Source organism: Ruditapes philippinarum, unplaced genomic scaffold (genome assembly GCF_026571515.1).
Source record: "Ruditapes philippinarum isolate M1 unplaced genomic scaffold, ASM2657151v2 ctg2345_1_1_1_1, whole genome shotgun sequence".
In the NCBI taxonomy this organism is placed as follows: Eukaryota; Metazoa; Mollusca; class Bivalvia; order Venerida; family Veneridae; genus Ruditapes; species Ruditapes philippinarum.
Genome location: NW_026854686.1, coordinates 161,369 through 183,498, shown reverse-complemented (window position 1 = coordinate 183,498; position 22,130 = coordinate 161,369). Strand labels below are relative to the sequence as shown.

Genomic DNA, 22,130 nt, shown 5'->3' with positions numbered 1-22,130 from the left:
CACGTAGATCAAACGCGTATTGTATATTGTAAGTGATTTGATAGATGTAGAATAAGTAAAGAATGCGTTTGAATGTTTTAGAATAGAACTAGAACTACCACTATCATGGCGTGAATATCCCTGCATAACACTTTGTCAGAATCAACAGTGGCCATTTAAAGCTCAAGGACAACCTGTCAAATCTGAGGTTACTAAGCCAGTGCATTGCTAAGTTATGTATTCTACATGCTTCAAATGTGAAAATGTCAAAAACAATACACTGCAGACAGGCATTCTTAAGCAATTGAGGGGAAAAGCTTTTTTGTCAAGGTCCCTGTGACCTTGACCTTTGACCCAGTGACCTCAAAATCAATAGGGGTCACCTTATGATCATGATCAACATCTATGCCAAATACGAAGACTGTGGGTCCAAGGTTTCTTAAGTTAATAGGTGGACAAACGTTTTTAGTCAAGGCTCCTGTGACCTTTACCTTTGACCCAGTGACCTAAAATCAATAGGGGTCATCTACTAATCATGACTAACCTCCCTGCCAAATAGGAAGACTGTGGGTCAAAGGAATCTTAAGTAAATGGGCAGACAGGCTTTTTGAAGTCAAAGTCCCTGTGACCTTGACCTTTGACCTGGTGACCTCAAAGTCAATAGGGGTCATCTTCTAATCATGACTAACCTCTATGCTAAATATGAATACTGTGGGTCAAAGGAATCTAAAGTTATTGGGCGGACAAGCTTTTTGAAGTCAAGGCCTCTGTGACCTTGACCTTTAACCTGGTGACCTCAAAATCAATAGGGGTCATCTACTACTCATGACTACCCTACATGCCAAATATGAAGACTGTAGGTTGAAGGCATCTTAAGTTATTGGGCGGACAAGCTTTTTGAAGTCAAGGCCCCTGTGATCTTGACCTTTGACCTGGTTACCTCAAAATCAATAGGGGTCATCTACTAATCATGACTAACCTCCATACTAAATATGAAGACTGTGTGTCAAAGGAATCTTAAGTTATTGGGCGGACAAGCTTTTTAAAGACTAAACCCTGTGACCTTGACCTTTGACCTGGTGACCTCAAAGTCAATAGGGGTCATCTACTAATCATGACTAACCTCAATGTCAAATATGAAGACTATGGGTCAAAGCAATCTTAAGTTATTGGGCGGACAAGCTTTTTGAAGTCAAAGTCCCTGTGACCTTGACCTTTGACCTGGTGACCTCAAAGTCAATAGGGATAATTTACTAATCATGACTAACCTCCATGCCAAATATGAAGACTGTAGGTAAAAGGTATCTTAAGTTATTGGGCGGACAAGTTTTTTGAAGTCAAGGCCCCTGTGACTTTGACCTTTGACCTGGTGACCTGAAAATCAAAAGGGGTCATATACTAATCATGACTAACCTCCATGCCAATTATGAAGGCTGTAGGTCAAAGGCATCTTAAGTTATTGGGCGGACAAGCTTTTTGAAGTCAAGGTCCCTGTGACCTTGACCTTTGACCTGGTGACCTCAAAATCAATAGGGGTCATCTACTAATCATGACTAATCTCCATGCTTAATATGAAGACTGTGAGTCAAAGGAATTTTAAGTTATTGGTCGGACAAGAAACATGGCCCTGGATCGCTCACCTGACACAACCGCATCCAAGCAATGTCTTAAACAAGCATCATGGCCAAGTTTGATGACAACTGAGTCAAACATGTGACCTCTAGTATGTCATAAAAAAATTTCATATTTGGGCAATGTGATCTAAGTTTTGACCGGACACGACCCATATTCAAACTTGACCTAGAAATCATCAAAACAACCTTCCTGACCAATTTCCAGAAAATTTGGATCAAAACTGCAGCCACTAGAGTGTAAATAAGCTTTCTCTATTTTTAGCTCCTGTGACCTAGTTTTTGACCTGAGATGACCCATCTTCGAACTTGACCCAGAAATCATCAAAACAACCTTCCCGACAAATTTCCAGAATATTTGAATCAATACTGCAGCCACAAGATTGTTTACAAGCTTTTTCTATTTTTAGCTCCTGTGACCTAGTTTTTGACCAGAGATAACCCATCTTTAAACTTTACCTAGAAATCATCAAAACAACTTTCTAGACAAATTTCCAGAATGTTTGGATGAAATGAAAACTGCAGCCTCTAGAGTGTTAACAAGCTTTGTCTATTTTTAGCTCATGTGACCTAGTTTTTGACCGGAGATAACCCATCTTCGAACTTGACCTAGAAATCATCAAAACAACTTTCCTGACAAATTTCCAGAATATTTGGATGAAAACTGCAGCCACTAGAGTGTTAACAAGCTTTTTCTATTTTTAGCTCCTGTGACCTAGTTTTTGAACGGAGATGAGCCATCTTCGAACATAACTTAGATGTTATCTTAACCATCGTTCTGACAAATTTCCAGAATATTTGGATGAAATCTGCAGCCCCTAGAGTGTAAACAAGCTTTTTTCTATTTTTAGCTCCTGTGACCTAGTTTTTGACCGGAGATGACCCATCTTCGAACTTGACCTAGAAATCATCAAAACAAAACGTAATATACAACTTGCCACGTTAAATCGACACTCCTTATCTGAGAAACTAATCAATTCATGTCATGCAAAAATTTAGTAGCGTAAACATGGCACAGAGGTACGCACAGTTTAAATAAATTGAGATGAATAAATTACCAGTTTTATCAGGTAAGAAATCCACACTCCCTAAAGAATTACAAAAACCCGACATATGCAACGAATAAATGCCAACTCATATTTCTTACAAGTATTAGCCGCTCTCGATCTTTTCAAAGTAGGTCATTTTTGTCCGCAAAACCCCAGTGGCATTCCATCTTACTCATCCTTTTCAATCTGGAAAAAACACTTGCCAAAACATAAGATCTCAGCAATTTAGGATTATGTTCAAAAGCGAACAAGTCTTTACCCTTTATTATACGGTGTTTTTTTGTGTGTTTTTTTTTTTCAATCAGCGCAAAATGTTTAGTGATATATCCCAATTATCATTATCGACAATTTTTGACTAAATGTCTGCTTTTTCATTAAGGGAACGGAACGAGGTATTCACTATACTTCAGAAAAAATATAGACATAACTTAAAATATAATTCTCTTGTAATTCTTTGTTCATAAAATCTTAAGCGACTTTTGAAACAACACTATGATGATCTGAAAACCATTTTACTAGTTGATTCAGTAGCACATGCAAACGTTATCGAAGAACGGAATTCATTGCAAACAATTCCCTCGATATCTGACTATCTTCTGGGGACCATTGACCACCGTTTTTAGTATTTAGTTCATAACCAGCAAATCAAAATGACGAAGCGTCATTGTAAACTGCGCTTGAACAGACCTGAGACTAGAATATGTTCCGGGAATCAACATTATTTAATTGTTTAGTTCATAACATGATTTGCGCAAAACTTTCCTGAGACAGACAAATGTAAGGATCACATGTTTGAGACTACAACAACAACATATTTATTTCATAATAAGGCAACTGGCCCATTATATACAAGGCAACATGGACAAACATTTTACGTCCCTCTTATTGATATCATATGGTATACAAAGAATATGGTGTACACTTTATATATATTCATATAAAATATGCATTATGGTAATCTGCCACATTCTCCTAGGGCCATTACGTTATTTGTAGTTCTATTAACGCTAAGGTAACTTTTACAAAAATCATTTTCACAGTTTCAAAAGCATGTACATAACAATAACCCCATACCTGTGAGGCATAACATAATCTTGGTTTCACCAAAGCATCCAAATATTTAAAGTATTCAATGATTGAAAAATATCCAAATGACTTTTGATACTGTTTGATGGCTAAAATAGGATTCTTGGCCTGAATATGCAAATAATTGTGGGTTGATGGGTGAAAGATTAACACCCATATATTTATAAATTGATAATACATTAACAGGTGATCAACGATAGAACCAAGATTTATAATTTCTAAGACCACCTCCATTACAGAGTACAATAATCTTTGTTTTGTTTAAATTCAATTACATAGTACCGTTTCTTGACAAAATACGTGTATTAAATTAGTTTGTTGCTATAATTTGCGCAATTAGCAATGTCGTCCGCAAACATAAAACAGTTAATGTCATGTATTTCGTAAGTTATAAAAATTCCTGTTCCACACGAGAGACGTAGTAGCTTTGCTAATTCATTAGTAAAAAGTATGAATATATTTGTGCTGCTTACGTCTCCCTATTTTGTTCCAACATTGCAGAGGAAATGATCTGTAGATAATTAAAAGCAATTGTTATCACATTAAAATTTGGTCTATTTTAGCATGATTACAGTCGAGTTTAACAGATAATAGATCTGTAAACATACTCCTGAGCACGCGAAAAAATCGCTGCGTAGACCTCAACGATATAATATTTCAAAAAGCTTCACTTGATTTAATTGGTCGAATGCTTTCTTAAAATCAACAAAAATACAAAGGAATCTACCATCTTTTCTTGTTAAATATTTTTGAGCCATTGCCTGTCAACAAAATATATTATCTACCGTTGAGTACTCTTGTCGGAAGCCGACTTGTGACTCGTCCATTAAATTACTATTTACGGCCCAATTATAAAGTCGAGTATAACAAAGGGTAAAGACTTATTCGCTTTTGAACATAATCCTAAATTGCTGAGATTTTATGTATTGGCAAGTTTTTTTCCAGATTGAAAAGGATGAGTAAGATGGAATGCCACCGGGTTTTGCGGACAAAAATGACCTACTTTGAAAAGATCGAGAGCGGCTAATACTTGTAAGAAATATGACTTGGCATTTATTCGTTGCATATGTCGGGTTTTTGTAATTCTTAAGGGAGTGGTGATTTCTTACCTGATAAAACTGGTAATTTATTTATCTCAATTTATTCAAACTGCGCGTACCTCTGTGCCATGTTTACGCTACTAAATTTTTGCATGACATGAATTTATTAGTTTCCCAGATAAGGAGTATCGATTTAACGTGGCAAGTAGTATATTACACTGCAGCTTTAAATAATATGATTTTAATCATGGAACTATATTAGAATCAAACAACATTGTTGACCATATACATTTTTATTTCATGAATTGTGTGGTATTTGAAGATTCATGTTGACAAAATATATTAAAAAAAAAAATAAATACAACATCATTTCAATAATTATCTTTTATCGTGACTGCATATTCTTTGGTGGAAATAAGAAGAAAGGATGGCACTGAATTTCTATTATTCAAACAACACTTTTTTAAAGGTACCTTTATTGACATGGTCTGTTTATGAATATATAGATACAAGGTTATGCAAATAAAGCTCATTTCGGAGAAACTATTTTACGTCAAATAAATGTTCTTAACTGTATTTTATTTAAAGCAAACATATTTCTAATTTGTGATAGGAAGAGGATATTTCTATCAAGCGTTTATATAATTTGACTTCTGTTTACACAAACCTTAATTTTTATATAATGCAAGCAAAGAATCCCTTCCTATGGACTTATTATTAAAATGAAACAAACATATCAATAAATGAAACATACATATCATTTAAAGCGCAATTATATATTAACCAACACGAAGTCACGAACTCAAGAAACATTAAGTAAAATATTAAAAGTCTCCAAAATTCTCGGGGAAGAGAGCATTTATCGGTGGTAAGACACACAGCCGGAATAGAATAGTTGTTTGATGTTTCCGTTTGATGTCTGTCATATCTGACCCAGTGTCCACACATATTAAAAAATTTAAATCATTATCAGCAAATGGTTATAATTATTGATTCATTTTAACTTAGTAATATTGGATTTAAAACTAAAATAGCATGTCTTTGAATTCAAAGATAAATTAATTTAGCTTTCCAAGATGTGGGCTCTTGATCCTAAAAATGATCCTTATTTGATCAAATTCGTTTGTATTATATGTTGTCCATCGTATCATAAATCATCTTCGTCATTTTGCAAATCAAGATTTAAGAAAATTATGATAGCATTATAAAGTTAATGTTACTTTTATAAAGCAATGCCAATTTAATCTCGATATCTAGTCCCTGTCCAGGTTTAATATAAAAAGACATATTACTACGGAAGAAAATGTTCTAAACACAATTTCCAACTAGTATTTTACCGGTATAAGCAATGATATCGCGCATGCATCAATCGGGCATTTTAAAGCTTTATTTCTTGTCAGAGGTTTTTCTCTTGAGACATTGGGTATCCTTACAGTCCCTTATAAGATGAGGTCCAACGTCACAAAATTCATCTAGGCTAATCATCCCGTCACCTGCAAATTAAATTATTTTGTAACAGTACGACATATACCTTTTTAATACAGGGACAAAACTTTCTCGCATATTATATAATCATATACATTTTCATGATAATTTTAAATTAACATGTTATACTTATATAATACAGGGACTTGAAAATCTCGATATTAAGTTATAAACGTTCAAACATGTTCGTGCAACATTGGTCACGATATGCATAATGGTATATAGATAAAATATGTTTGGCCTGAAATAACTGCCAAATGATTATCAATATTTATTTATTAGAATTTAAAAAATGTTGTTTATTTTTAAATCAACCGTTTATTATTTCCAAGTGTTAAGGATTGCAGAAAAACTTTTTAATACCTGAAGAAAACATTATAAAAGTTGCATATGCTTAATATTTTATAAAGAAATAAGTAGGTTACTTACTATCACTAAAGTCCATTATTGCAAAAAGATCATTTGTTTCTTCTCCTACTCCAAATATGGATTCAAGTTCCGCTGGCCTGATCAATCCATCACTATCCGTGTCATAGGTTTCAAACTTGCATTGATGTTCTTCAGGTAAAATGCTTAATTGAGTTCTTATCTGAAAATTCAAATTAACTATTGATTAGGCTTTACAAAGTATTATAATATTATTGACAGTTTTAGACGTATTTAGAAATAATGTTTTTCTTTTTTGTTTTCTTTTTTAAAAAGAGGTTTTTGTTATAAAAATGTATTTAATGATTGACTTATCAATCAATTGACTAACAGAAGGTTAGTCTTCAAAGTTCACTCATGTCAATTGCTGTACTGTTATAAAGGTAGACTATCAATGAAAATAATTATTTGTATGTAGTGCATAAAACCTTTTGGAAAAACCCTGTTTCCACCATGTCCTTATAATCTATAAATCTTCGCACTCTTCTACATCGATAGCCACAGTCATCAGTTCCCCACGGATCCCACATATTATACGGGTCTGGTGGTGGGTAGTATGGCTTCTTGTTGCAACAGTTTCCAAGACACACAATGACGGCAAACAAAGGAATAAGTTTCAAATCCTGTGCAAAGTAGTTTAAATTATTTATTATGATGCATGTTAACATTTTACGAACAATACTATATTTTTTCTTATTTTGTTTTCTTTTATCAGTGCCTAAATATAGTGTATCATCTTTTCATTTATGAAACACATATGCATACAGTGACATTTATGCCAAACAACTATATTTTATTTTAACTCAATATTGCCTAACCACTTCCACAAACATAAAGCTATATTATGAGAAAAATATGCCGAGTATTCGGACATAAAAAGTAAAATTAAACACTTACCATTATGTCTCTTTAGCACTCTTTATGTCTCGAGATTTTAAAATGCTTCCTTGAAGACAGTGTGATCGAAATTGTGACGGAATGTAAACGGCTTGGTCCTTTTATCAAATATTAAGAGGAAGAAGGAAACTCTTTAAAAAAATATCACTTGGCTTTGCTGTACAACACAACGTTCAGGGACCAATAGATCTTTGTTATTTTGTAAAACATTGCCGTAATATTTTCCTTGTGCAATATGTTTATTCCAAAGTTTTTTTTCAATGATCACTTATTTGTTTCCATCATATATACTCGATTACAGTAGTTCGGAACGATTTCAATTATTTTGACATTTAAATTTACGTTTCTTCGAACTTAAAGTTTGATAAACAATTTATATTGAAAAATCATAGTAATTCGGTCTAATCAGAACATTAATGTGCATTGGTACATACATTTCCTATCAAAAAGTTAACAAATAGTCAACAAAAATCAGTCAAGTAAAAAAATATTTATTTATTAGCTTCTTCTTTTGCAATAACTATCGCATGTTTTATTTGGTTATGGAAGTTTAACGGAGGGTAAACCTTTGAGTACAAGAGTTAAAAGTCTTTAAATAGTTTCATTTTTTGTTTTAAAACAATTTTTCTAATCCATAACATTCACAGTGCAATACAAATGAAATATTATCTGTACCACATATCTCATACATTATCCATATTTTTCTGTCAATGGGAGAAATGTTTGTGAAGTCGTTTAATATGTAATATATTTTATAACGTTAGTCATCCTACATTTCATTATCAAATAATAATGAGAGATCTTGCTTTAGGTAAAAAGATAAAATATTTCGGGAAGTTTTACTTTCAAAATAATTACTACTGTTGGTATTATGAGAAAGTTGATATCAGGAGATTGTTTCATTGCCATTATCTTGGATTTTATTTTTTGGCCGAAGGCCTTCTGATCTTACATTGACTTCCGCTAAAAGTAACAGTAAAGAAATGAATATAGGCAGAATTTCCATTGGTCATTTTAACTCTAATAGCCTGTTCGATTGATACTTTAGAAGAGCTTCCGTTATAGGCAGAGATCTGTTTTATTGCGCGATGGCAAGAAGTGTTGAAATAAATATATAGGTCAGAAAAAATATAAAAATACAATATGAATATTTTCTAGATGTTTCTAACAGCTTTTCAAAAACTATATGAAATCAAATATGACAGATAGCCTTTTTGATACTTTTGCGTTCGATTGGGTTTCCCTTCTAAGCTATTCTAGTCATTATATTCTCTTCTCGAACCGGGCATACGACGATTAAAACGAACTTTCGACTAATTCACAGTTGCAAAATTATCCGTGGAAATTGTGTACAGTATCTACTTAATCTTTGTTTTATTATCAATTCCTATTCAAATCAAATAACATTTTGAACAAAATGAAATAATGTACTAGGTAATATTTTTTTTAAATCTAAGATGACAATTAATAGGAAAAAACATTGCGGGTAAAAATGGACTGAATTAAATCTATTGAGGACGAATAAAATGTTCTTTGGGGTTGGCATGGTTAGTAGTAGCTTATCCTATGCAAGTTAACAAGTTTGACTTCGGCCGTGTATCTTTTTAAAGAGACTTCTTGATTACAATAATATTTGATCACTTGAACTAGCAGAGTCATTTTAATTGTTCTGTAGCGAAATTCTTCAACCAAGGACCACTCCACCGACCTGCAACGGTTGGTGAATTCACATTATCCAATTAATCAGTATTGATTCTTAGAAATGAAGTTGTATGCGAGAGAAGCGGACAATACATTTTAGGGTTGATGGCCAAAATATTATGGATAAGTTTACATTTAATTTAAAGCGCATGAATTTTGAGTTTAAAACGATAAAGAAATGATTCAACAAAAAAAAAATCACCCATCCGCCACACTTTTATTAAAATTTATTATATTGCAAGGCTCAGTTAGACGTACTTATTGCCATTATTGCACTTATGCCTCGTCGGTTTTTAACTACGGCTAGCAATGTATGCCAATACTACATAACTTAGAACTACACAGAAAATAAATTAAATGAAAAGGATGGGAAACTGTACTATTCTGTATTTCTCAAAACAACTAAAAGTACAACTGCAACAAATTGCACATGTCACAGAAAGAAGCTATTTCGCTTTTGTCGGGAGGCCATACTTTTGTTTTGATCAGGTCGTATGGTACAGAAAAAAATGAAGATATCTTACAAGTGTTCTCAATAAAAAGATTTACGATTACAGCCTCTATTGGACATTGAGCTTTGCTTCATACGATTCCATAATTTAATACATATTGTTGTCAAGCATGTTTATTTAAAGGTGATTTAACATTTTGAGGCTGGTGTAAATTTGCTGAGTTTTTAATACGTTTTGAATCAAATATTCCCACAAATGATCTTAGACTATTTGATCAATGCAGGCTTTATCTCGTTAGATGTGTCAGTGGTTGAACCGAAATAAACGACTGGTCATCTACATTGATTTTAAGACATGCTAATTTTGATATCAAGTTTATCAGACGAGGCTGATATGGGCTAGAAAGGGGCGAGGCTTGTCAAAATTTCAAAATAATCTACCTTTAAAAAGTACTGTCCAATTCATTAATATATAAAATGCCCCTTATATTTATTAGCTTCTTTTCATGCAGACATTATCGCTTGTTTTATTTGGTTATAAAATCCTAACTTTAACGGACAGTAATCATATGAATACAAAAGTAATAAAGTTTCCTTTTAAACGGAAGGTTTAATGAAAACACTTAGCTTTTGATCAGTAACTAAATAAGAAAAATACTTTTTTAATTACCGAGCACATTTCGCGCTTATTGAAAGACGAACCCTAAATTACGTCAGTATGGGTACCGCCATTTTGAAATGGGCGTCTAGTCAGGTTACAACGTAAGTCAACGGGAACAAATATAATTTTAACATTTTGGCCATATTACAGACTTTATGCAAAATGTGATGAACATGTTTAGAGATATTGACGCCAGTGTTAAGATGACATCCATTGAAATTGCTTAATTTTATTAAATAATAATAATACAGATTGCAACTCATATCAAAGTAAGGGAGGACTTCACTGGTCACATAGAGAGAGAGAGTTTCAAGATAATCTGGTCTCGCCTACATATTGAAAAAACCCCCACTTAATTCAGTTATTTATTCTTAAAACATTCAAACACATTCTTTACTTATTCTACATCTATCAAATCACTGACAATAAACAATACGCGTTTGATCTACGTGTAATCCATACAATGTTCTTGTCCACTTGCTCTTTCCTGACATTTTATGTAAGTGTACGATCTTTTATGAGAATTTCAATTGTACGGGCGTATATGCTGCTGCTCAAACTTGTAACTGTCATTAAATAAGTAGATACGTTTTCATTATCATTATTACGCGCAATTTACTCAATAAGTATATTAGTGGGAATCCCTGGGTTTGGTTTCCGGGGGGGACAGGTCACTTTTCTGTGACTGAACAAAAATCATATCTATAGTAAATCGCACTGTGCATCTGCTCTGACATGAACAGGGGCTATCGGTTTTAGCGAAAGTGAAGGCACTAGTACTGGTAAACTTATTTTGCTTATGCTTACTTGTATTTGCACGAAGGTCAAAGAGCAATACAATTTTTAATTTTAAAAATAGTTATAAAATAGAATTTGACTTCAAACTAAGTTAATAATTGGCATCGCTGTTTTGAAATGGACGTTATTTAACGGTAAGGTAATATTTTGTCATAATAATCATATTATTAATATTTTAAAAAATGCCTTATAAAGTACAGAAAGCTCTTTTTATTGATCTCTATTTATTTGACACACCGAGTCAGTGTTAAGTGATATGGCGGAATCATCGAACAAAAAATCTTTAAAATACATATACCATTCATTGGCTGAAATATTACACAGTGCCTTTTTCGGTGGACGTGAACGCTAAATATGTGACCACATATCCTTGGGATTTTTACTTACATTTATGAGTTTTTGTCTGTGTTCGCGCTGAAAAAAGTAGCTGTTTACTACGACAAAACGCCTTAAACTTATTACGTTTAGCCTTATATGCTCTTAAGTCATATATTAAGTTTGATGTTCTAAACCTACGTAGCGCGTTATATTCCTTGCAATTATATAAATCCCAGTTTCCATCCCACTATTGGGGCTGTGACTGTTTGTTTCTAAAGGATCTTATTCGCATATAAGGTACTGCCTCTTTGTAAATGGCTGTCAATATAGACAATGCGCTGTAAATATTTGCCATTATCTCAGACATAATTCGACCTTGTTTCTGACGTAGCAGAGTACCAAACTGACTTAAGAAAAAATCTCTATGGATTTCATTCCAGCGAAAATGTTCGTGTTCAATTGTACACGTTACAGCATTATCATTAGAAACGGCATTTATTACCAAGTCCTTGTATGGTAAAGATAGAGAGCATGATATAAGGAGATTCTAAAACTTTGAAATTTAGAATATATTCCAATAAATTTTGAACTATCTATCTTATAGTCGACAATGCTGACGCTCTCATTTGCGTAGCATGTAAACTCCCCTAATATGTCATTTGAATTATCTCCCGTTTAAAAATGTGAATATCATACAAACAACATAAATCAAGCAAAAAGTTTCCAAAATTATTACAAACGCAATCCTTATTGTTTCTTGATAAACAAAATGTACTACCGTTATAATCAGAGTCACCACATATATACGTTAGATTTTCATCATAAATACAATCAGGTATTTTTTTTGTTCTAGCATTTGAATCTCCAGCAAAAAGAATGTATGAATTAGGAAGATTAATTTAATCGTTTCAATACCACCCTGAATTATTCCATCATTTTCTTATAGATTATCATTAACAGAAGATCCCTCCGGTGCAACATACGCAAAATAAAAAACAATTGAGAAGACTTAAGTAACAGCACTACATAATATGTCATGTCATATAAAATACATCAATCAAATGTAAACATTTTAATGTAGAATTATTTAATACACTACCCCCACTATTTCTAATGTGAGCATTATTATATGGTCTCATATAATCATAATGTATATAACCCTCTAAAAACGTATGTGAGAAGTTGGCAATGGCCAGTGAGCTAAGCAAACAGGCATTTCAATTTATATAGGGAAATCAATGATCTGCTGTAATACTTACATGTCTTGGCAATCAAGCACATCATTCATAAATATAGTGTAAATATAATTTGCTGTAATACTCAGCTGTCTTGGCACTCTAGCAGGGCATTACTAAATAAAGTGTAAAAATGCTCTGCTGGAATGTCTAGCTGCTAGGCAATCTAGCAGGGCATTCCTAAATATAGTGTTAAAAGCTCTGCTGGAATGGTCAGCTGGCTAGGCAATCTAGCAGGGAATTCCTAAATATAGTATTAAAAGCTCAGCAGTGCAGTGTTAAAATGCTCTTCTGGAATGCTTAACTAGCTAGGCAATCTATCAGGGCATTCCTAAATATAGTGTAAAAATACTCTGCTGGAATGCTTAGCTGGCTAGGCAATCGAGCAGGGAATTCCTTAATATAGTGTTAAGTGCTCTGCTGGAATGATCAGCTGGCAAGGCAGTCTAGCAGGGCGTTCCAAATTATGATGTTAAAGTGCTTTGCTGGAATGCTTAGCTGGCTAGGCAATCTAGCAGTGCATCACTAAATATAGTGTTAAAATGCTTTGCTTGAATGCTTTAAAAATCTTCATTTCATAATTTCGTGTCCGCTCCATACGTTTTTAGCCGCTGAAAATATTTTGAAATAAATTGGCACAACTGATCACTATTATATGACGATGAACAGAGCGCAATAATTGGCTTGCTACCAAAATGGTCAAGGTCACACTTTAAGGAATAATGTTAAAAAGCCTACATTTCATGTCTGCGCCATAACCTTTTAATCGCTGAAGTTTTTAGAAAGTAACTTGGTAAAATTGATCACCATTATAAGAACGTGTGCAGAGCGCAGTAATTGGGTTGTTACCTCCTAGGTCAAGGTCACACTTAAAGGTCAAATGTTAGAAAGTCTACGTTTCGTGTGTGGCCATAACAGTTAAACTGTTGCAATGTTTAAAGCTAACTTGACAGAAATGATCACCATTATGACACAACTGGCAGGGCACAAAGGTCAAATGTATTAAAGTCTACATTTCGTGTCCCCTCCATAACTTTCAAACCTCTGTTTTGTTTAATGGCTTGGCACAAGTGATCACTAATTTTGAAAGTAGATCCTATAAATCAGTCAACAGTATTAATGGAATTAGAAATTTACATTTTTGTTTGGGTTTTAGAGTGGATCAGGGAGGTAGTCAGTCCTCTCCTCAATTTTCGAAATCACTGATTATGTCCTGTTTCAGCGTTTGAAGAAGTTATGAAGTTGAGTAAGACGCCCTGTTAACACTTCTCAATGGAACTTGTATCACATATCATATGTTTCAGCGCAGATTGAGTTCTTGTACTGAAAATGTAGGTCTTAATCCTTTTAATTTTTCAACACATTCCTTTCATCGAGGGTTACCTACGCTGGCCTTTAAGTCAGACATTCCCCCATAACATATTCAATGAATGGGGGATTGACAGTCGTAGGCATATAAATATTATTTAGAATTATTTTTTATTAAAACAGTGGCTCATTTTCTTAAGCGTTACTACGCTCCCTTTGCAGCTTACTGAATATACTCCCGTTACTTAAGAAGTGAGCGATAGTGGAACATTCGACCGATGCGCAGGAGAGTAAAGCGTTATGTGTGTTTCTATTGATTTAAAATTGTTTTAGAAATGTAAATATGTTGATTATAGTTTTTTTCAACTTATGATAAACCATTGCACTGTTTAGTCTAGTAGAAACATTAGGTTGTCAGTCTTTCTTCTTAAAGGAAATATTTTATTCCTTTGAAGATTAAGTAACATACAGTAGTGGTATGTTACACTGACTCTGTAGTGACAGTTTCTGACGCTTTATTTATTTAGTTTTTCTTGTGCAATGTGTTGATGTGGTATATTTGTATGTAAATGTATAAATGTCCAACGTGTATATATGTAAATTTGAATGTATATATGTGCAACGTGTATATGTGATATATTTGTATGTAAATTTGTGGTTATGTATATATGTATCTTTTTTCTTGTTATAATTTCATTTCTTTTGATTTCACTATTGCTGTTTTGCCTGCATGAATCTTGTGTAACTGAATGTTATGTATGAATGAATGTTGTGTAACTGAAGATATGTAAGTAAAATCGAGTTTTAGTTTCTGTTTGTTTGCTTTTTTTGTTTGGTTTTTGCCTGTTTTTTTGTTTGTTGGCTTTTTGCTTTGATTAATTTGGCGGGAGTTTGCAGCTTTTATGTATGAAACATTATTTGATGTTTGTCTCAGTATAATTCATTTTTGTATTAAATACTGGTATTTTGATTTGTTATTGATCATATCAGAATCTTTTCTGTGCATATCTATATGTACAATATTTTCTTGAACATGAATTTGTATTTTATTTGTGTTTATGAGAAAATTTTTAGCATTTGTTTACTTACAAAATCTTCTAATAATCAAATGCTACATAATTTTTGATTGGTTAATATTTGTCTGCTTCACAGATTTGTATATCACTACGCGTACAGCTTTATATAGTCTCCTCGCGTTTTTTCTTTACAGTTTTGATAGACACATTTTCATTCAGTGAAAATATGAATTTTCCTTTCATCCGCTCCCGCCAACCCTAAATTTTCGAAATGTTTTGTTAATTATGTTTTTTTCCTGCATTTGTTTTAGCTTATATGTATTTTCATAAAGATTTACTTTCATTAATATGTTTCTTATTTATCTTCATTTACATTTGAAACTTAATTGATATTATATATTTCCATTTTTTTAATTTTTTATTGAACGGCGGCTTTTATGTTATAGACCTTTTCATTTAAGACCGTATTCAAGTTGTCGCCCTTGGATGACGTCATTGGGGGATACGATGGACAATGCCGATACGATTAAGTACAATAATAGAGGGATATAAAGATCTTAATCCTTTCTCTTTTAAGATTGGCAGATTGAAATTGCCAAACTAGTGTGTAATTGAATAAGATATTACATAAAAAGGATGGTGAAATGAATAAAAATGTTTACTATATAATATGGTTACGATTTGTTTTAATAGTAGACCATATTCCTGGGTAACTGATCACGATTACCTTTTTCTCTAGATTCATAATAATGGAAATTTTACCAGGCAGTTAAATCGTACTAACTTGCTAATACCAGAGATATAGATAATGTATCCATGTCTCTGCTAATATACAATACCCAAAAGATATTTTGAGTTTCAAAAATATAAGGATTCTGTAGTTTCGAAAAAAACCGCTGCGTAATAATCAATTGCATTTTGATTTAAGCATTGCTAAGACAAAGAAGAAAAGACAATATCAATCTTTGTTATTATATACGATAAGATGTAAAGGCATAAAAAGTAAAAATTCTTTTGAATGTACATGCCTGTATACTATTTGTGTCGACATAATATGCACTCTCAAAAAATCGTACATCACACCAATATACATATATATGTAAATTTATATTTTCAACTTTTTAATTCAAACTCTGCTTATCAAATATTTAAAAACAAATCACGAAAAACCCAACAAAAACAAGTTGTGAAATACGTTCACAGAAATTCGTTTTTAACTGAATTATAATTTTACGTATTTATGACTGTGCCAGTTGGTAGGACTCTGGATCGAATATCAAATCAGTAAGGCATGACCAATAAAGTCCCTAGGATGATCCATAACACAATTTGGACCATAAATATTTTGACATCTAACAAAAGTGACGTTATCTGATGTAATGTTATAACTCTAAAACATGCACCCAGGTGATTTATGATATCACAGCCAAGTGCCGCTTGTATATACAACATATGTACCCTGTAAATTAATATGTTACGGCCCAGTGGCGCTTATATATACACAGCTATTTATCTATGAAATACGTTACTAGGAAAATGTCTTTTAAGAATAGATTTTTGATATCAAAATTAACTTATTATCGTCTGTTGCGAATCTAAAATTATAAAAGTCAATGCCATATTGTTTTCGTTCTTTCCGGAATATTTATAAAATTATATTCTTCGATCACTGTTTCTTTGAAATATTTTTAAACGGCATAATGAAAAAGAATCAGTAAGTATTGACAAAATGCATTCTGTTATTGTTCAATTAAAGCTTGAAAAACAATCATTAAAAGACATTGGCAATCTTATTTTCAGGTTTGTCACAAATACGCCGGAATTTTCTAAATGACAGAAAATAACACAAAAAACTAGAAAATGGCCATTTAAATTTATAATAGGCAATTTCAGTGTGTAAGGGTGTTTATAAAATATTAAACTTTGATTGAGTTACTGGCTTTGATATCCTGGCATTTGAGAAAGTCTAGATCTAATAAATATATTCACTTTGAAATTTCGCTATTTCACTCCGTAGCGACACGGATTTATGATCTATAAATCCGTGGTAACGAGAATTAATCTCAATATTTGCTTTTGTATTTTTTTCTATTGTCTTGATATTGAATTTATGTATGCATGCGTAAATTTTACATGTTATAATCAATTAATTGAACGCATTTAACTTTTCAATAAGGTAACTTTCTATGCGGCATGCATAGTTTTATTCCCCATTTACGTCACATCCGGTAAGGGAAGTAACTCTTAACTGACTTTTATCGCTTAAATGAAAGGGTCTATAAACATAATTTTATGTTTGCCTCACTATCATTCATTCAAATATTAAATACTGGTATATTGATATTATTGATTATTCCAGAAATGTTTCTGTGCGTGTCTATATAACAATGTTTAAATGTGCTTATGATAAATTAAATCTGCTCTGTGTTAAATAGCAACTCATAATCAAGTGATACATATATTAAGTGTTTCTGTATGTTTATTTAAACCTTCAAAAGGAAATATATGCGATAAAATATGATAATAATTGTCAAGATGATGAAGGAAATGTTGAGTTTCACAAAGAATTTCCGCCAGTGTTTCGTTTTAATGAAAAACACGATTGGCTAGTGCTCAAGGAAAGTTTAAACTTGCATAAACATAATAAAAGTGCCCATTTTAAGTCAGATAAATAATTTTATAAGTATTTCCTTTTGCTTTGTATATCTTAATGTAACAATAAGATGAATTTGATATAAAACAATAAAAATGCATTTAAGGGGCGTCCGTGGACGATTGGTTAAGGTCGTGGACTTTAAACCACTTGCCTCTCATCGCTGCTGGTTCAAATCCCGACAGGGACTTTAGATTCTTTCATCTAAGGGAGCTATCCAGCTAGCGTCCGGAATGTTGATGGTTCTACTCAGGTGCTTGTTCGTGCCTGTAATAATGCACGGAAGGGCACCTGAGGTCTTCTTCCACCAGTAAACAGTAAAGTTGGAACGTTGCGATATGACCTATACTACGTCGATGTGACGTAAAACCCATGACAACAAAAATGCATTTGAACTGCAACTGATGTAAAATTAATTTTTGACCACGGTAAAAATATAGATACAATGCCACGCGAATTTAATGTTTTGGTCAAATAAACGTGAGTAATGGGAAGGTACACGATCACTATGTTCAAATCTTAATCCCAAGATGTAATTTGTGTAGTATACATAAAACCCGTGATATGGCAAACAACAACAAGAGCACCGCTAGGCGGAGAATTATATGTCCGAAAGTATTTTATGTAGTACTGATTAAGCATTTGTAAGACATAGGAATTAAGGAAATTATTACACCGTTCAAAACGCAATCCTCCATTATGGCTGAAGAACCTTCATATATAATACAGTTGCTGTTTCTAAAGCACAACCATCAAGTTGTTATCTTGTAAGTAAAAATGAAATGCTTCGTCTGATGGACGGAAAGTGGCCTTGACCTTCTGACCTAAAAGTTAATAGGGGTCTTTTACTCAATATTGACAAGCATCCTATGAAGTTTGAACACTGTGGAACTTACGTTATGCTCCAGAAACCACAATTTTTAGTGTAAAGATCATTTTGACCCTGACATTTGACCTTATAACACTTAAATCAACAGGGGTCATGAATTAGACATGGCTGTTCATCCTTTAAAATTTCACAGATGTAGGTTGTTTAATCCTAAAGCTATTGATTGGAAACTTTTTTTAGTTTTAAAGTAATAGTGACTTGACCTTTGACCTTGTGACCTCAAAATCAATAGGGGTCTTTTACCCAATATGGACAATCATCCTATTAAGTTTGAACATTGTGGCCCGAATGAAACTTAAGTTAAGGTCCAGAGACTGTTTTCAGTTTTAAGGTAATAGTGACCTTGACCTTTGATCTTGTGACCCCAAAATCAATAGTGGTCTTCTACCAAATATGGAAAAATCATCCTACTAAGTTTGAACATTGTGGGCCAAATGGAACTTTAAATATGCTCTGGAAACTGTTTTCAGTGTTATGGTAATGGTGACTTTAACCTTTGACCTTGTAAACCTCAAAATCAATAGGGTTTTTCTACCTAATATGGACGTATCCTATGAAGTTTGAATATTGTGGGCCAAATGGAATTTAAGTTATGCTCCAGAAACTTAATTGATAAAAGACGGACATACGTACGGACGGATGCCACAGGGTATAACATAATATGGTCAAAATTTCGGGCATATAAATATGAATATAAACTTTTGTTTTCGTTAGATGTCATTGAACAAAACAAGAAAATTGTTTATGTTGACCCTTTACCATAATTTAAAAAAAAATCAGTAAACTGTGTTGCTGCATTTAGGATAAATTTCTAGTTGTTGTATTATCTTTTGTTATTTATAGATTTATTATCGATTAAGTTGTTTATGTTTTCAAAATATGAAGCATCATTTCAATAACATACATAACAAAACGTATAATTTGTATGAAGTTAACTAACAGTTGGTATCATAATCGGAGTGATAGATAAAAATGTTGGTAAAATAAACACATAAAACTTGCGAGTACCATTTTTACTACATACCAAACACGAAATAATAAAAGTAAAAATCGAATTGTTTCCAAGCAAGCACTTACAAAGGTGTTACATTTCATTGTGATATTTATTATAACCAAATCCTTAGATAAAGTAAAAGGAAGCGTGACAAAGTTTTATAAAATACATGTAAATTATTGTAAATTAAGTAAAATCTGCAAAATAATAGCTGTTTTTGTTTGTTCGTTTGTTTGCTCACCAGAGCCGAAAGCCGCTAAAGCTAAAAATATGAAAACCTTAAAACGTCTATTGCTTCAGAACTAATTGATGGATGATCGCCAAACTTTGTCTGTAGCATTATTGGGTAGTTTTTTTTATCAAGTTTGCTAATTTTATTTTGATAAGCGCCTTTAGGGGTCTCTAGGGCTAAAAATAGAAAAACAATTAAACATCTTCTCCTAAAGAACTAATGATGGATGATTACCAACATTTTTCGGTAGCATTCTCGGGTAGTGTTCTATCACGTTTGCTCATATTAATTTGATGGTCCCCTTTTAGGGGCCACTAAAGCTAGAAACAAAAATACCGTTAAATGTCTATTTCTAGAGAACTAATTGATGGATGATCACCAAACTTTGTCAGTAGCATTCTTGTGTAGTCTTTAATCAAGTGTGCTTCACTTCAGTGTTGTTATATTTTCTGGTCCTTCGGGATCATTGATGCCAACACTATAAAGTGTTGAGAATTGAGTACCGCTCAAGCCGGTGCTAGGGGGCGTGAGGGATGTTGCACTTATTCATTATCCCTCATGTACAGACTCAATCAAACCGAGTCTGCAATTCTTATGTTATTTTGTTGTGATTAATGCTTCCGAGGGATCACTTTGTTTCCAGAATTTTGTACTTCACAACAGCAGGTGTCAAGTGCCGTGTGGTAGCTGTAAAAAGTTGCCCCGTACTTCACTTCAGTGTTGTTATATTTTCTGGTCCTTCGGGATCATTGATGCCAACACTATAAAGTGTTGAGAATTGAGTACCGCTCAAGCCGGTGCTAGGGGGCGTGAGGGATGTTGCACTTATTCATTATCCCTCATGTACAGACTCAATCAAACCGAGTCTGCAATTCTTATGTTATTTTGTTGTGATTAATGCTTCCGAGGGATCACTTTGTTTCCAGAATTTTTTACTAATATAATTTTGATTGGCCTCTTCTAAGGGTCACAAAAGCTAGAAATAAAAATATCGTTAAATGTCTATTTTTAGAAAACTAATTGATGGATGATCCCCAAACTTTGTCTGTAGCATTCTTTGGTAGTCTTTTATCAAGTTTGCTCCCTTTAGTTTGATTGGCCCCTTTTAGGGGTCTCTTTATCTAAAGAAGAAAAACAAAACCTTTAGATATCTTCTTCTACAGAACTAATGGATGGATGATCACCAAACTTTGTCTGTAGCATTGTTGGGTAGTCTTTTATCAAGTTTGCTCATATTATTTTGATTGGCCACTTTTAGGGGCCGCTTAAGCTAATAATGGAAATACCTTTAAATGTCTATTGCTACAGAACTAATTAATGGATGATCACAAAACTTTGTCTCTAGCATTATTTGGTAGTCTTTTATCAAGTTTGATCATATTAATTTGATTAGCCCTTTTAGCCACCGCTTAAGCTAAAAATAGAAACACCTTTAAACATCTTCTACTACAGAACTAATTGATGAATGGTCACCAAACTTTTTCTGTAGCATTCTTGGGTACTTTTTTATTAAGTTTGCTTATATTAATTTGATAGGCCTTAATAGGGGCCACTAAAGCTAAAAATAGAAACAAATCTTCGAACATCATTTCCTACTGAAATAATTGATAGATGATCACCAAACTTTGTAACATTCTATGGTAGTCTTTTATCAAGTTTGCTCATATTAATTTGATAAGCCCCGTTTAAACTAAAGCTTAAATGCTCCAGGTCATGAAATTTCTTCAAATTATTGTTTAAACTTATTCTATACTCAAATTTAATATTAGAAACTATTGACATTCCAACACTGAAAAGCAGTTCTGGTTAGCGACTCTTGTTCTATTTTTGTTTTTCGTGATTAGTGAATAAAATGTTGAGAAACACTATTGTTTAACTGTGTATATATTTAACGTATATATTTTTTAGCAATTTTTGGATTGTTTATACAGATCACAGTAAAACAGATCATTGACACAACTTTTTCAAGTTAGTGCTTCATGTTTTGATCATATGTAATGTGTCTGTTATATACAATAAAACTGTTTGATTTTGTCAGGAACCTAGTCGGAATCCAGATATATGTCTAAATATGCTTTTAATTAAAATAAAACTGATAAAATTGATATGTGCTACAATTGCTTGAAGTGATAAGCATGTATCATAATGAGTAAGCTTTTTTAACAGGACGTGATACTTGTGTTGCTTTTACTTGCCTTTGCCTTTATCAACCAAATGATGCTGGGATGCTGTTATGATAAACAAAAAAAGTAACCTCCACCACCTTGGGATGGATGCGTGA

The 22,130-nt window shown here is 32.9% G+C and overlaps 1 protein-coding gene across 1 annotated transcript; it reads right to left on the bottom strand.

Moving 5' to 3' along the window:
• Nucleotides 1-5,183: 5,183 nt before the first annotated feature.
• On the bottom strand, nt 5,184-7,721 carry LOC132740746 (uncharacterized). The gene is made up of 4 exons (XM_060728713.1): nt 7,594-7,721; nt 7,125-7,319; nt 6,700-6,859; nt 5,184-6,278 (listed from the first exon to the last, which is right to left on the bottom strand). The coding sequence occupies exons 1-4, from the start codon at nt 7,594-7,596 to the stop codon at nt 6,172-6,174; spliced, it is 465 nt and encodes a 154-aa protein (XP_060584696.1). The 5' UTR covers nt 7,597-7,721; the 3' UTR covers nt 5,184-6,171.
• Between the last annotated feature and the right edge of the window lie 14,409 nt (nt 7,722-22,130).

Bases quoted from the DNA above. Each gene is read 5' to 3' on its own strand.
- LOC132740746 (XM_060728713.1), bottom strand. The intron at 6,860-7,124 runs GTTTTATGCACT...TTGAATTTTCAG, and splicing joins AAACAGGGTTTTTCCAAAAG to ATAAGAACTCAATTAAGCAT. The intron at 6,279-6,699 runs GTAAGTAACCTA...TTTAATTTGCAG, and splicing joins AATAATGGACTTTAGTGATA to GTGACGGGATGATTAGCCTA.